The 12646-nt window shown below is 36.1% G+C and overlaps 1 protein-coding gene across 4 annotated transcripts in view; it reads right to left on the reverse strand.

Moving 5' to 3' along the window:
• The window catches only part of FAM184B (family with sequence similarity 184 member B), a 35900-nt gene that overhangs the window by 14140 nt on the left and 9114 nt on the right, over window positions 1-12646 (reverse strand). For all 4 annotated transcript variants that reach the window (XM_031064846.1, XM_031064755.1, XM_031064806.1 and 1 more), the window contains exons 2-3: window positions 8202-8960; window positions 1006-1116 (exon numbers count right to left, since the gene is read on the reverse strand). In XM_031064846.1, coding sequence (XP_030920706.1) covers window positions 1006-1116; window positions 8202-8960 — 870 coding nt within the window. The remainder of the gene's footprint in view (window positions 1-1005; window positions 1117-8201; window positions 8961-12646) is intronic.

Consider the following 12646-nt stretch of genomic DNA (forward strand, 5'->3'; position numbering starts at 1 on the left):
TTTGATTACCCACAACCTGATTTTTTGCATCTGCAAAACCTGAGGAATAAACCTTTATGTCATAAACCTTTCATTCTGAATAGGCCAACATAGGTTGGATTGACCCAAAATTCTCTCAGAGAAGAATCTGTAGGAAACAGTGGCATGCAGAAAAGTGTAATGAAACTTAAAAACAGCCAGAAATTTCAGAACATTAAACTACACTTAAATTCTGTAATTGTAAGACTGGGAAATAGACAGACTGTCAGAATGTCACTGTTTGATAACAGAATGTATAAATATGTTTTAGAGGAGAAACGAAAAAGAAAAACCCATGCTGCACTCATAACTAGTACAGCTAGTGTAGCACAGATGGGAGAAAAACCAGGTGTGGTTTATGTGACCATAAATGAGCACAACCCATGGCCTGATTGCTGGAACATGCACACCAAGGCGTAGTAATGGCATGTGCGAAAGCGGAGCCAGTAAAGAGAGGACAATGTTTTGCTTAGCCTCCTCATGAGCCTATCTGTCCTTTCTCTGTCTTTAACCCCTCAGCAAGAGCTTATTATGGCCACTGAGAGGCTACAAATATCAACTGAAGAAAATCTAGGTCTTCATTTTTTGCAGAGTTGTTGCCATGCAAGCTCCCACTGAACTTCAGGGAAGTGAAACTGGCTAGAATCAGTGAAGATACATCTCTATGCATTAAAAAAAAATCAGAAAGTTAACAGGAGTTGTAAGGAAGATTCTAATCTCACTTTGTCCTGTAAACAAACAAACAATCACAGTCACTCTACAACTCTCATACAGCCAAACTCCTCACCTTAGCACAGCTCCACAGAGTAATATATGAAATAAATAGGCTTGTCAAAATCTTCATAGATATTTGGAAGCTGTTATTTCTATCTGGAGTCCTTGCATATTTTATTGAGTGATAGTATTAAAATCTAATCCAGACTCTCTCAGATGGGACGAAACATGAAGAGACTTTTTATTACTGCATTACATTTATGCCTAGTTTACCTCCAGTGAAGAGTTTTGAAGTTTCCCAGTAAGAACTTCTTTCTCTTTCTCTAGTTGCTTTAGTTCACACTCAGATTTTCTTTTAAATTCATCTAGCTGTGTCTGGAGCTCCTAAAATTAAAAAAAATAAAAGAAGAAAAGACAAGAGCATGCAGTAGATGGGACAAAACAAGCAGCATGAAAAAGAAGACTCTTCTTCTACATTAACCTAGATAATACAGCAGTGTACACAATAGTACATGCTACTGTCAATTAATGTCAGTTGTGTTATTTAATTTAAAATATAGAAACCGTTTGGTTTGCTTCTTTCTAATATTACTGTGAGACAATACAGCTCACATTATCCTAATCTTCTACTGAAAGCTTCCCTAAGGTGTAAAACTGTACACCATGAAGAGTCAGACTGTTTTGCCTAGAGTGGTGCTAATCTTCAAAAAGAATTTAGTATGCAAGAGTCACTCACAAGACCTGAAAAACCGTAACTATACATTGGCCATATAAATAACAAGATGACTAATGTGCAGTTAGTGGAAAGAGAATCAAAATGAAGCAATATCTGACAGCATCCATAAAGAAAATAATGGTGAGGAAGTAAAAAAAAAAAAAAAAAATTAAAAAATGAGGAATATAAAATCACCATGTTTCTGGAAATAATTAAAAAATCAATGAGAGTATCAATTGCAAGACAGTGACCAAGAGCTTGTAGCAATTGTTTGTAGCAAGTGTTAGCAATTACTTGTTGTAGAAAGACTGAATGTGCAACTTCTAGAAACTTCTACAAATTCATTACTGTTGTTGCTCTTCCTATTTGTGCAAATTTGCTAACTCAAAAAACATTCTACAGTGTCTTCATGAACTGAAGGAAATAGAAAAAAAATAAACTACTTAACACCTCCCCCATCCTGTACAGCTCCTTCTCACACACCCCTGTGTAAAACCTAGGTAGCAATTAAAGGATGGAATTAAACAGATACATGAATATTGCAAGGGAGGAATTAGCTTTAGTTTTGCCTCTACAAAAATGAGCAGATATAAGTGTCTTTTTGATTAAAACGTGAAGATCAGGTGCAACATTCCCACTTCAACTCTGTCAACTGACTTTCTTCTCTGTATCTTAATTTTTCTATCTGGAAAAATAGATATAACACTTCCTTAACAGCTATTACAGGACTTAGTTGAATAAGAGGATATAAACAGCATCAATAATGAAAAAAATTGTAATTTTATTTGTTTTACTAACTCAATATTTCCTGATTAAATTAATATGATTATCTAAGAAGATATTATTATAAGCAATAATATTTATTGCCTATAAAAAACAAATGTCTACTAGTATGCCTTTGTTCTAAAGTATGAAGTGTTTGATACTTAAATTCAATCTGACTCGCATGAAGAGCTTCAGCCTGGCATAATTTTAAGAATACATGTACAAGCTAATAATAAGTAGAATACACTATATAAAAGGCAAAGCAATTTCCATGAGGCTTCACTAGTTTAACTATGTACCTTGAAGCATTGCATCTTCAGATACTGATCAAAAGTGAGCCATTTCACAAGCAGATAAAATAATTTACTCACCCGGGTTCAATTTTGAGAAATAAGATTGTATAAATGTATAAACTCCAGCAGTTTCATGGACATAAATTCTTTTGGCAAGATTAAACACAATTCCTGGTCTCCAAGACTGGGCAGGTACTATGAAGCTCCACATTTAGGGACAGCAGCTGCTTGCTTTTTAGGACTTCACAACTTGTCAGCAAGTGTTTAATTATTCTCAAGTAAACACTGCACTCAGAAAGTTATAGCAGTCTTAACTGCAGAAAATGGGTAGAAGTTCATTCTTAGCACCAAGAAGGGTCTAAAAACCACTTGACCAGTAGCCTTATTGTCCCATCCTACACACTGCTGAAATTAACCATCTTTTTCTGTCTAGCAGATCTTTGAAGAACACCAAAGTCCATTAGGAGTCAGAACCTAACTTCCTCCTTGGCTTATGCTCAAATTTGGCAAATCACAGACATGCACTGACTTGTGAGCTCCACTAATCATTAAAACATACGTTTCAAGGTTATCCTCCCTTTGAACAGAATTCAGCTCACGCTTAGGCTCCTACTGCACAAAAACATTAGAGACTGCAAATTTCCTAAAGCCAAAGGATTCAGTCACAGACAGCAGCTCTGATGAAAGTGAAATTCTCTGAAGAATCTCTTAAGTCAATTACTGCTAATGCATATCAACAACAAAAATAACAGCTTCCCCACTTAAAACACACTGAAAAAAGGTATTGCTCAGGTAAATTGTTTGGATCTACAAGAAGATGAGCCTTCTTTCTGACTAAAGTTAAATAGAGACACATATATATATATATGTATGTATTTATGTATGCATTGTAAATAGTTGCAATTTCACTGATAACACATGCACTCTGAATTAATTTACCAACATTTTGCATAAATTTATCTGGGTGTTTCACAGCAGCAATCCATGAAAATTTAACTTGGGAATTGGAACAACATCCACAATACAATCTTCTTCAGGAAGAATCTTCTATAAAACACTCCAACTGCCACATGCAAAAAATGCAAGGATAAGTATTGCTAAGAAGGCCATTTATCCCATCAAGGATAAATTCACCTGTCTTTGGAGCTTTTCACAGAAATAAATCAGTCTGACCTTTTTTTTTTCCTTTTTCTGATTTTTTTTCTGTAGCAAGAAAATCCTGGCATTTTATGTTAATTCAAAGCGCCTACAGTGAGCATAATTCAAATGATGTTGCTGTGACCAATAAGATTAAAACCAGATGAATTAAAGCATCTATAAATAGAAGAACATTCCTACCTTCTGCTTTTTTTTTTTTTCAGATTCCATGAAGTTTTAGACTGGCCTTATTTCCATTGTAGCCTTCATTACATGATCTATCATTCCTTTTAATGGCTATTCCTTCAGACAAATCTTTTCCTTATAGGACTGATGCTTGATTTTACAAAGAAAGTTCTCTCTTTTATTCATACCCTCCTTGTAAACAGCTACAGTTTCCACAGCCTATAAAACACACTAGAAATATTGTACAAAAAAAACCCAGGGTAGAACTCCGGGATCACAGTAGTCTATTTTGTAGTGAAAATGTTGTTTGGGTGGCAATACTCCATTGAAAAATATAAGCTTTATTTTAGTTAAAAATGTAGAACTGTTTGGATTCAGGATGGTAAGTCTCTTCTGAAGTCTAGGAATGATTTGGGGTTTTTTGCTGTTCTGGTTTGAGCGGGGTGTGTAACTCACTTCCAACCATGCAGGCTCCCTCAAGGACATCCTTAGTCCTGTGAAAAAGTAGAGTAGATGATTTGCTGACTGTGATGCCAAGTCTAATTTTCCTAAATGGTAGCTTAACAATAGTTAAAGAGAACTAAAAAGTGTAAAAAAGATTCAGGGCTGAACAGTTGCTTAAGGGGAGATATTGCACAGAGGGTACTCTCAGGATACACACATTCCTCATTTTACTGAGTTTATTCCTGCTATAATTTCTGCACAGCTTTTCAGAATAACTATTTTCTATATTTGAAAACAAATCAGTATTCCAGCTTGACCTCAGCAGAGAAAGTCTGCCTTAGACATTGCTCTCTTTAAGGCTTTGGTTACAGAAGCAGTTGAACACTACGCCCTGGTCTAGCCCAAGGACTCCTTTGCTGTCTTTGCAGGAGCTCAGGTATTTCAGGTTATGAACACAAGTCAGTGTTCCACTGAATGAGCTCAGGGATCTGGGAATCTTACAGGATTGACTCCTGTACAATAAAGCTATCAACTGTAAAAAAACCCTACATTGATTTCAGTACTTTTGGTATGCCATTATCTTTGAATATTTGAGAGCAAATCACCTGTTAAAGCTCTTGCACATCTTCAGAGTTGCTCTTTTTCTGACTCTCTTTGGTACAAGTAATTCGCTGCCGCTGCGTTATTTGATGTTTCAGTTCATCTACTTTTTAACAGCTTTGCTTTGGGAATTCAATACAGCTTCCATATCTTCTCTGGCACCAAAATTTACATATCAAGTAGCATAAAAAACTTGCAGAATTTCCAATATCAGTGACTACTAACATGGAAAATACTTTAGAATGACATTAATGAGCATCTTACCTGCTTTATGCAGGATTTCCTTTTCTTGATGTGAATTTCTCTCATTGACTACACTTAGACCTTCTTCCTCTTTTTTCACTATACATTTTGATCCCAGAATTTCTTGCTGTATTCGCTTAAGCTACACTTCCAAATCCTAAAATATGCATGACATTACTTTCACATTTATTACATGTGTAATTTTCTTGTAATAAGAAATAAATGGTCATTTTCTCTCTTGGTGTTCCATGATATAAATCACCTACAGAGCTGATTTAAATGCATTTTGTTTGCTCTTCTATACCCTTAAACTCTCTCTGCTGCCAGAATATTTGTGATGTGGAGCCCTTCCTTCACACATAGTTGGCATCATTGTAAAGTGAATACCCATCAATAGTTACCATCTAAAAGATGTCTGAGATTGTCCTAAACTTGAAGTAGGCTATACTTCTAATAATTTGAAAAATTACAACTTCTAATAATGACAACTTAAGCCAAAAGTTAATGAATATTAATTAAGGTTTTTTCAGTTGCTGAAATATAAAAGTTTGTAACATAATCCATATACAGATGCCTAAACTCAGAAAAAATTGTGTCCTACTTTGCTGGGACTTCTTGTGCCCAGACCTTGCTGGGAGTTGTCTTTCCATTACTAATGGAAAAAATTTGAATCATATTGAATGTGCTATTTCTGGAAGTTCTAGTTGCAGTTTCAGATGTCTAGCATAATACTGCAATACTCAGATAAAACTGCCATTTTTTCCTATATGAATGTCAAGTAAAACCTCAGGGTTAAAACTAACTTGCATTTAACACTCTCTGTAGCTCAAAACCTCAAGGTAAGCTTGTTACTTTTACCTCTGGCATATATGCCAGAATTCTTCCAAAACTAGACTGAACAGATCAGATTTAATGATTTGTCAACCTTTGTATTCTCCCTTCTACAGCAGTAATAATAAATGTGTACTAATGCAATGCTTTTCATCAAAAGGTCTCAAACCACTTGGCATTCACTAAGGAGAAAACAGGAAAATTCATTTTGTTGAATCAACTGTCCTTTCATCTTTCAAGCCTTATAATAGCTTTTCCTGCTAGTATTTACTAAGGCTCAAAGGTATTTCTGATTAAAAAGACGTTTCTACTTCCATGTCTGCCATTGTCCATAGAAGTCTGAAAAAATGTATTTAATGATGGCGTAAGAAATAGTTAATTTAGAAAGGAGAAACTTTACTTTTTTTTTTGTTCAAACTGTAAAAGAAACAGAAAACAACATCATGTCTAACTCTCCCTCCTTCCAGATCTATCCTAGTCTGAGTGTATCTCTCCAAAGATTCAAGGCAATATGCTCCACTGGTATGTAAATCAGCCTCATTCCACAGACTTAGAGGATTTGAAATGTACGAGTTGAGCATATGTCCTTCAGAAAATATTTCAGTTTTATCCAGCTGAAACTGAATTTAGAAAATAAATTGCTAATGACACCACCTTTTTACTTCCACTTCCTATCATATTTTACATTTTTTGTTCCTAAATTACTGCATTCTTATACAATAAACCAGAAGAGTAAACCACATGCATAAATTTTCATGTGTTTATTCTTAATTTTCCCTGAATGTCACCTAAAGTATCCACAGAAAAAAAATTTAAATCTTCCTTTCTCTCTTCCCCTCTAATGCTTCCAACTTCTATAGAGCCAGGATATTTTTTGGAATTGAAACAGATATTACAGATTGACTTAATTTAAAACAGATATTACAGATTGACACAATTTAAAAAAAGGGCTTATGTGCATCTTTGTATCCTCTCCACTTTTCTGTAAAAAAATAGAGGTTGTTCTGCTACAGATCTACACACTGAGACAATGAAATATGAATAATGTTGGGAAGGTGTATTCAATTCATCCTCTGTTCTTGTAAAACAAAGAGGTAGGGACTGTATTGAAGGCTGAACTTCCCCTTAAGAACATCCTAAAAGAAGTAGCTCAGAACTCTGCATCATCAGCAAAACAATAGTGGCAAGCAAGATGTGAGGGCAGATGGTGAAAAGAGTGAAGAGCTGCCTTGGAAGAACACAGCTGACTGGGCTGACCCTGCTCCCTGCAGAATTCTGGGGCTCTCTTCCTCTAAAGGAAGAAAATTTTCTTTCCCATTAGGGAACCATTTTTGTTAATCTGTAATACTTCAAATCTAGACCTTAAGGTGTTTTCTTACTAATATATGAGCTTGCTGTCACAGGGCTGGGGGCATGTCTGGTAGGTGAGTTTATGTGATGTAAAGGACCAAAATAATCAGAAGGAAGTTGAACTGGTGAGCACAGAGCATAGCTGGGTGCTTCAATTTCAGCACTGTGCATCAGCATCTCTTCTGCACTCTGACCCTATGCACCAAAAGCAGCTGTTTGGCAGATTTCCCATGGCATGCCAACCTCTGAAACTGCATCTGACACATGATGCAACCAGGAAGGGTCTGCTGAGCTGTGCTGCAAACATGTGAGATAGACAGCAGTGAGGGTGGGCAGGCAAAGTGCAAGGTGAGAACCAATGGCCAAAGTCTCATGGCTCAGCACATAAAACTTCACAAGTGTAAAGGACACTTCATTAAATGGCACTTGAAACAAGCCACTGCTGCAAGAGTCATATAAAAAACTTGATTCTTAAACTGCCAGCTCAGGTCTCATATGTAACCCTCTTTGTATCCATGCGCCGAGCTATTGGCACCCAAAAGGGAAAAGGAGAATGTACTCTGTAAACAAACACTCACTGGTAGCAGTAGTGCCTGCTTGCTGCTCTCGTCCCATTTCTGGGCAGAAAATCTCTTCAGCCAACAGATAAATTTTACTTCACTCCTCCTTCAAGGAATACAAATTATAGTGTTCAAAGTGTTCTCCTAATGAGTTACTAATCATCTTAACTCTTTCTTTAAAGCTGCCAGCATTATATCACTCCTATTTCCATTTTAAGCCTCTAAAACTGCTTTACTACTTAAAAAGCATTTGAATCAACATGATCTTTAAAAGACCATCCTCTCCCAAATTTTAAAGAATTGATAATTTTCACTTTCTCAGGCAGAGATAGGGATTAACTCTACCTGTATCCGCTCCTTCAGCTTCTGGGAATGTTTCTTCCTCTCATTAATCTTCTGGCTTTTCTCCTCTAGATCTGCTTCCAGCTTCTTTACCTGCTGCAGTAAAAAACCTTCCTCAGTCTCTGAGCTCTTCTTTTGCTCTGTTTCTCCTTGTTGGCAGTTTGTTTCTATCACAGATTGCTGCATGGCTATTTTCAAAGTGTCTTTTTCTATCTCACAAGGGGCTTGCAGTTTTCTTGTTTTTTGAATATATTCTTCAGATGTTTTCTGGTTCTCGCTCTTCAGGTTTTCCACCTCATTCATTACAGCGTGCCTTTCCACACTACATTTTTCATCTAAATGTACTTTTTTATCTAGATTTTCTCCTCTAAATGCTTTACAATCCTTTAGCAGTCCATCAAATTCCTGATTTAAATGTAGAAGTCTATTTTCAAAGCCTGCAGTAGTGTCTGCTGTGTGTGTAGAAACACCCGTCTGTGCTTGTTTCTCTTCTGTTCTTGACTCCTTCTCTTCTGCTTGTTTTTTACACAATATTAACTCTGCTAAGGCTTCTTCCTTCAATCTCTTGTGGTGTGCTACTGCAATTTCAAGGGCCTGAATATGCTTTCTCAGTAACTGCTCTTCTTCAGCTTTACTTTTACACTGGAGAATTGTTTCTCTTGTCTCAGCAAGAATATTCTGAATTTCTTCTTCGTGAGCCTCTCTCAACGCCTGTATACTGTCCTCATGTTCATCATTCTTAGTGTTCAGGGCATATATCACCTATTGAATAAGAAAAATAGAAAAGTAAAGTATCTTGTCAACAATAACCATTAATCCAGTTACTCTATTTATCAAGGTGTTAAACACTAAAAGAGATTGAAGATTAATATTTTTCTGGTGGTGCTGGCTCTTTGTGTTGTTTCGCTTGGGGTTTTTTTGCCCACTAGGAACAGAAGGGACAATTAAACTGAAAAACCTTATAAAAAAGGTGACAAACAGTATTTTTTAAAATTTTGTCACAGATTTCTTTTTTATTCTAGACAAGTTGTCACTTCATACCACTAGTTTGATCTTTAATACAAAGAAAGAAGTTGGGTCCCTTCTCTAGCTGACTGACTCCTTATTTAAAGTCCAGTCCATCAGATCTTCAGTGCAGCAGGACTACTAAAGGCCACATTGCCTTTAGCATGACAAAGTGCTGGGGACCAGCAGTGGCAAATCTGAACAGTGAAACCTGAGCTCCTGACATGCAGTTCATGTGGACCAAAATCACTTATTGATGTAAATGAAAGTATGGAAAGCAGATTAAATTCTGCACTTCTGTCGAAACACCATGGAAGATGCACTACTGGAATCACATTCCTGACAAGTCAGTTTGGTTAGCATTTCAGGGTAGGTATTGCAGTGTAGGTAACTGCAAGCATCTTTTGACTTGATTCTAAGAAATGTACAGGCAATGTTTCAGGGTCTTTTCCCCATAATTTCAGTAACAGCTAAAAATCTCAAAACTGCTTTTAGCAGATTCAAGCAAATCTCTGATGACGATAAGTAATTTTTCCAAAAAACTGATTTAAACCCTTTATTGGTCTATTTTCTTTTATAAAATGCAGAATAATAATTCTCATGACTCTAAGACCATATTACCCTAAGCAGGCTTCATCTGTTACCATAATATACCCCAAATATCTTTCACAGAAGCTGTTGTAGAAGCACCCTACTGCTGCTTCGAAAAGAAAATACTTTTAGAAGCCCACAGTACCCTGAAATGAAGAGTAAATGCCCAACTTAAATTTACAGCTACATATAACTGCACAACAAAATAACTGCCTTGAAAAGACACATGTTTGTCTTTTCAGACCTCCACCAGGCCATGGGAGCTAATCCAGTTTCTACTGGACATAGTTATCTAACTCAAGGAGAACAACACATTATGTAGGAAGGTTTTTTACTTGATTGGTTGGTTAGGGTATTTTAGGGATAAATTAGTGCTCTAAAATCTAGGCTTGGAATTTGTACACAAATTTTGACAGATATTTTCAGTCTGCTCTGAGCCCACAGAAGTTAATCAAAAGATTCTTAGACAATGTTTGTGAAAATCATAGCCTTAAGTAGGTAGGTAAATAAATAAATACAGAAACAATGACACAATTCTTTAATTATGCTCGAGTTGTGGCCCTATAATTTTCAAGCCTTTACCAGGGCAAGTCTCAATTTAGAGTTCAGAAGTGTCTTGACCAGAATAAGTGTCACAAGCCTGCAATTGTTATATAAGTCCAGATTCTGAAGATGTCTTCAGAATTATTGAATTTGTTTATTATGTCCAACCATTTTTTGTGCTATCTGTATATGAATAACACATTGCATTTCAGTCAACCATAAATGAAAGCAAATACACAAATAAATCTTGTGTATAGTCAACTTCCTCCCTGGCAGTAATGAATTAGGTACAGAAGCCTTAAAAAGTCACAAATGCAAAACACAGTCTGAATATATTTCTTGATAAACATAGAATAGAATAACAGCATCATATTTCAGAAGAATACCAGACAAGAAGGTATTGTCTACATTTAGATAAGTATATTTTGGGGCCTTAGATTACAAGCCATTAATTCCTCTCTGTTATTTTTAACCATTTTCCTTTGAAATTGAAAGAGTTACAGTACACTGAGCATATTTCTTCATCTCACGAGCTAAAATCATTCTATTAACAGTTCTTATCTATTCAGGAGACAGACAAAAAAACTCCAAGAAGATTATTCTTGCCCACTGAATGGCCAGTAATTAGGTTGGGTAACACTTCAGTTAAATAGGTCAGATGCTGATGATCACATTTCTGTATTTCATTCCACCACTAAAACAGAAATGAACATCCAACCTTTGTGACTCAGACTTTCACTCAATGATAAATTTATCTAGCAAATCACCATGACCCGTCTCATGCTATGTCGTGGTCAGGATTCCTCTAAAATCTGACTTAATCATACAGGTTTCCTAAATTCCACTAAGCCAGCTACTAGCCATTCTAATTACCAGGTGATAGTTAGACTACCACCAGCACCTTAGGTGAGTTATCTAAAACCATGGAAGAACTTGGCCTCCCTGCCCCATCTATGAATCCTACACTTCTGTTCAATACTGGCTAGAACCACAGTGAAGCATTTTGATTTGCATGCCCTTAAATTTAATCTTCAAGCTTGAGTGCTGAAACTGACTCCTCCATATCTTAAACTTCTTAAAAGATTTAATTTTGAGATGGCTGCTGCTCTCTACTTTATGAAATTTAAACCCTTCCCTTTCACTCCCTACTGAATATAGCTCCTATATTCCTATTCCAGATACCTTATTTTGAAGACTGGAGTTATTTGAGATGAATGCAGCGCTTTATGTGCTAAAAGGAAAAATACTGAAAAATTATTTCAGACCTGTACAGTGTGAGTGTACTAATGTGGTATAAATCCTTTAACAGCTGTGTTGATAAACAGCTTTTAAAAAGCAGCTCTAAAACAGATCATTTGACAGTACAGGCAGAATAGCTTTCAAGTGAAAAGAGCACATCACTGCTCTGGGAGTCACTACCATAATACCAATGGTTTCTGCCTCCTCACAGCTCTCCAAAACCAAATGGATTGGGAAACACTGTACTGAATTTATAGCACCTGAGTGTTATATGGCAGGTTGGTAAAAAAAGTATTACACATATACATTTGAATATTAACAGTGCAGTGAATGTGAATGCATCTTACTTGTCCTGTTTTATCCTCCAAATGCTGTAAATCTAAATAGCATTTCCTTTCTCATTTTCTTTATGGTGATATAAAATAACAAACGAACCAACCAAAACAAAACAAAAAAAATTGAAAAAGAAAACTTTCAACTGCACCCTAACAGTGAAGGCAGAGTTAAAGCATTCAAACCAAAAATTACTCTCTTCCTACAGTAGTGTTAAATCCTATTCTTAGAGGAACCTGACTGTCATAATGAAAAAACTGGTTCTAGCAGGTTGCTTTTCTAGCTGAGTAAGACAATTTGGTATGGAAGGTGCAGTGACGATACTAAGATGAATCAAAGAAAAGCAAAAGATCACAAATATTCTTCCTTCAAGCCCAAGCTAGTGGACACAAAACTTCCTGACAAAAAAAAAAGGGTTAATATCAAAAACGAAACAAAACAAAACAAACCAAAAACAAAAAACCAAAAGAATGAGAAAAGGCCCTGGATGAAGGTGCCAAACAGGCGCTACACAAAGCAGGGAAGGAGACAAACTTCTATTTCTAAGGAAGAAGTTTGCTAGAAGCTCACTAATGCCCAGTGACTTCATGCATCACCTCCTTTTCACTTTTCTTTGAACTCATCTACTTGCCAGGCAGAGCAGAGTGAGGTACTGATAAACATACCTGCCTTAAATGGTCTCTTTAAAAGCAAAGGACAGAGAAATTATCAAAAATAACTTCAGTTATTTAAACAAA

Source organism: Geospiza fortis, unplaced genomic scaffold (assembly GCF_000277835.1).
Source record: "Geospiza fortis unplaced genomic scaffold, GeoFor_1.0 scaffold40, whole genome shotgun sequence".
Lineage (NCBI taxonomy): Eukaryota > Metazoa > Chordata > Aves > Passeriformes > Thraupidae > Geospiza > Geospiza fortis.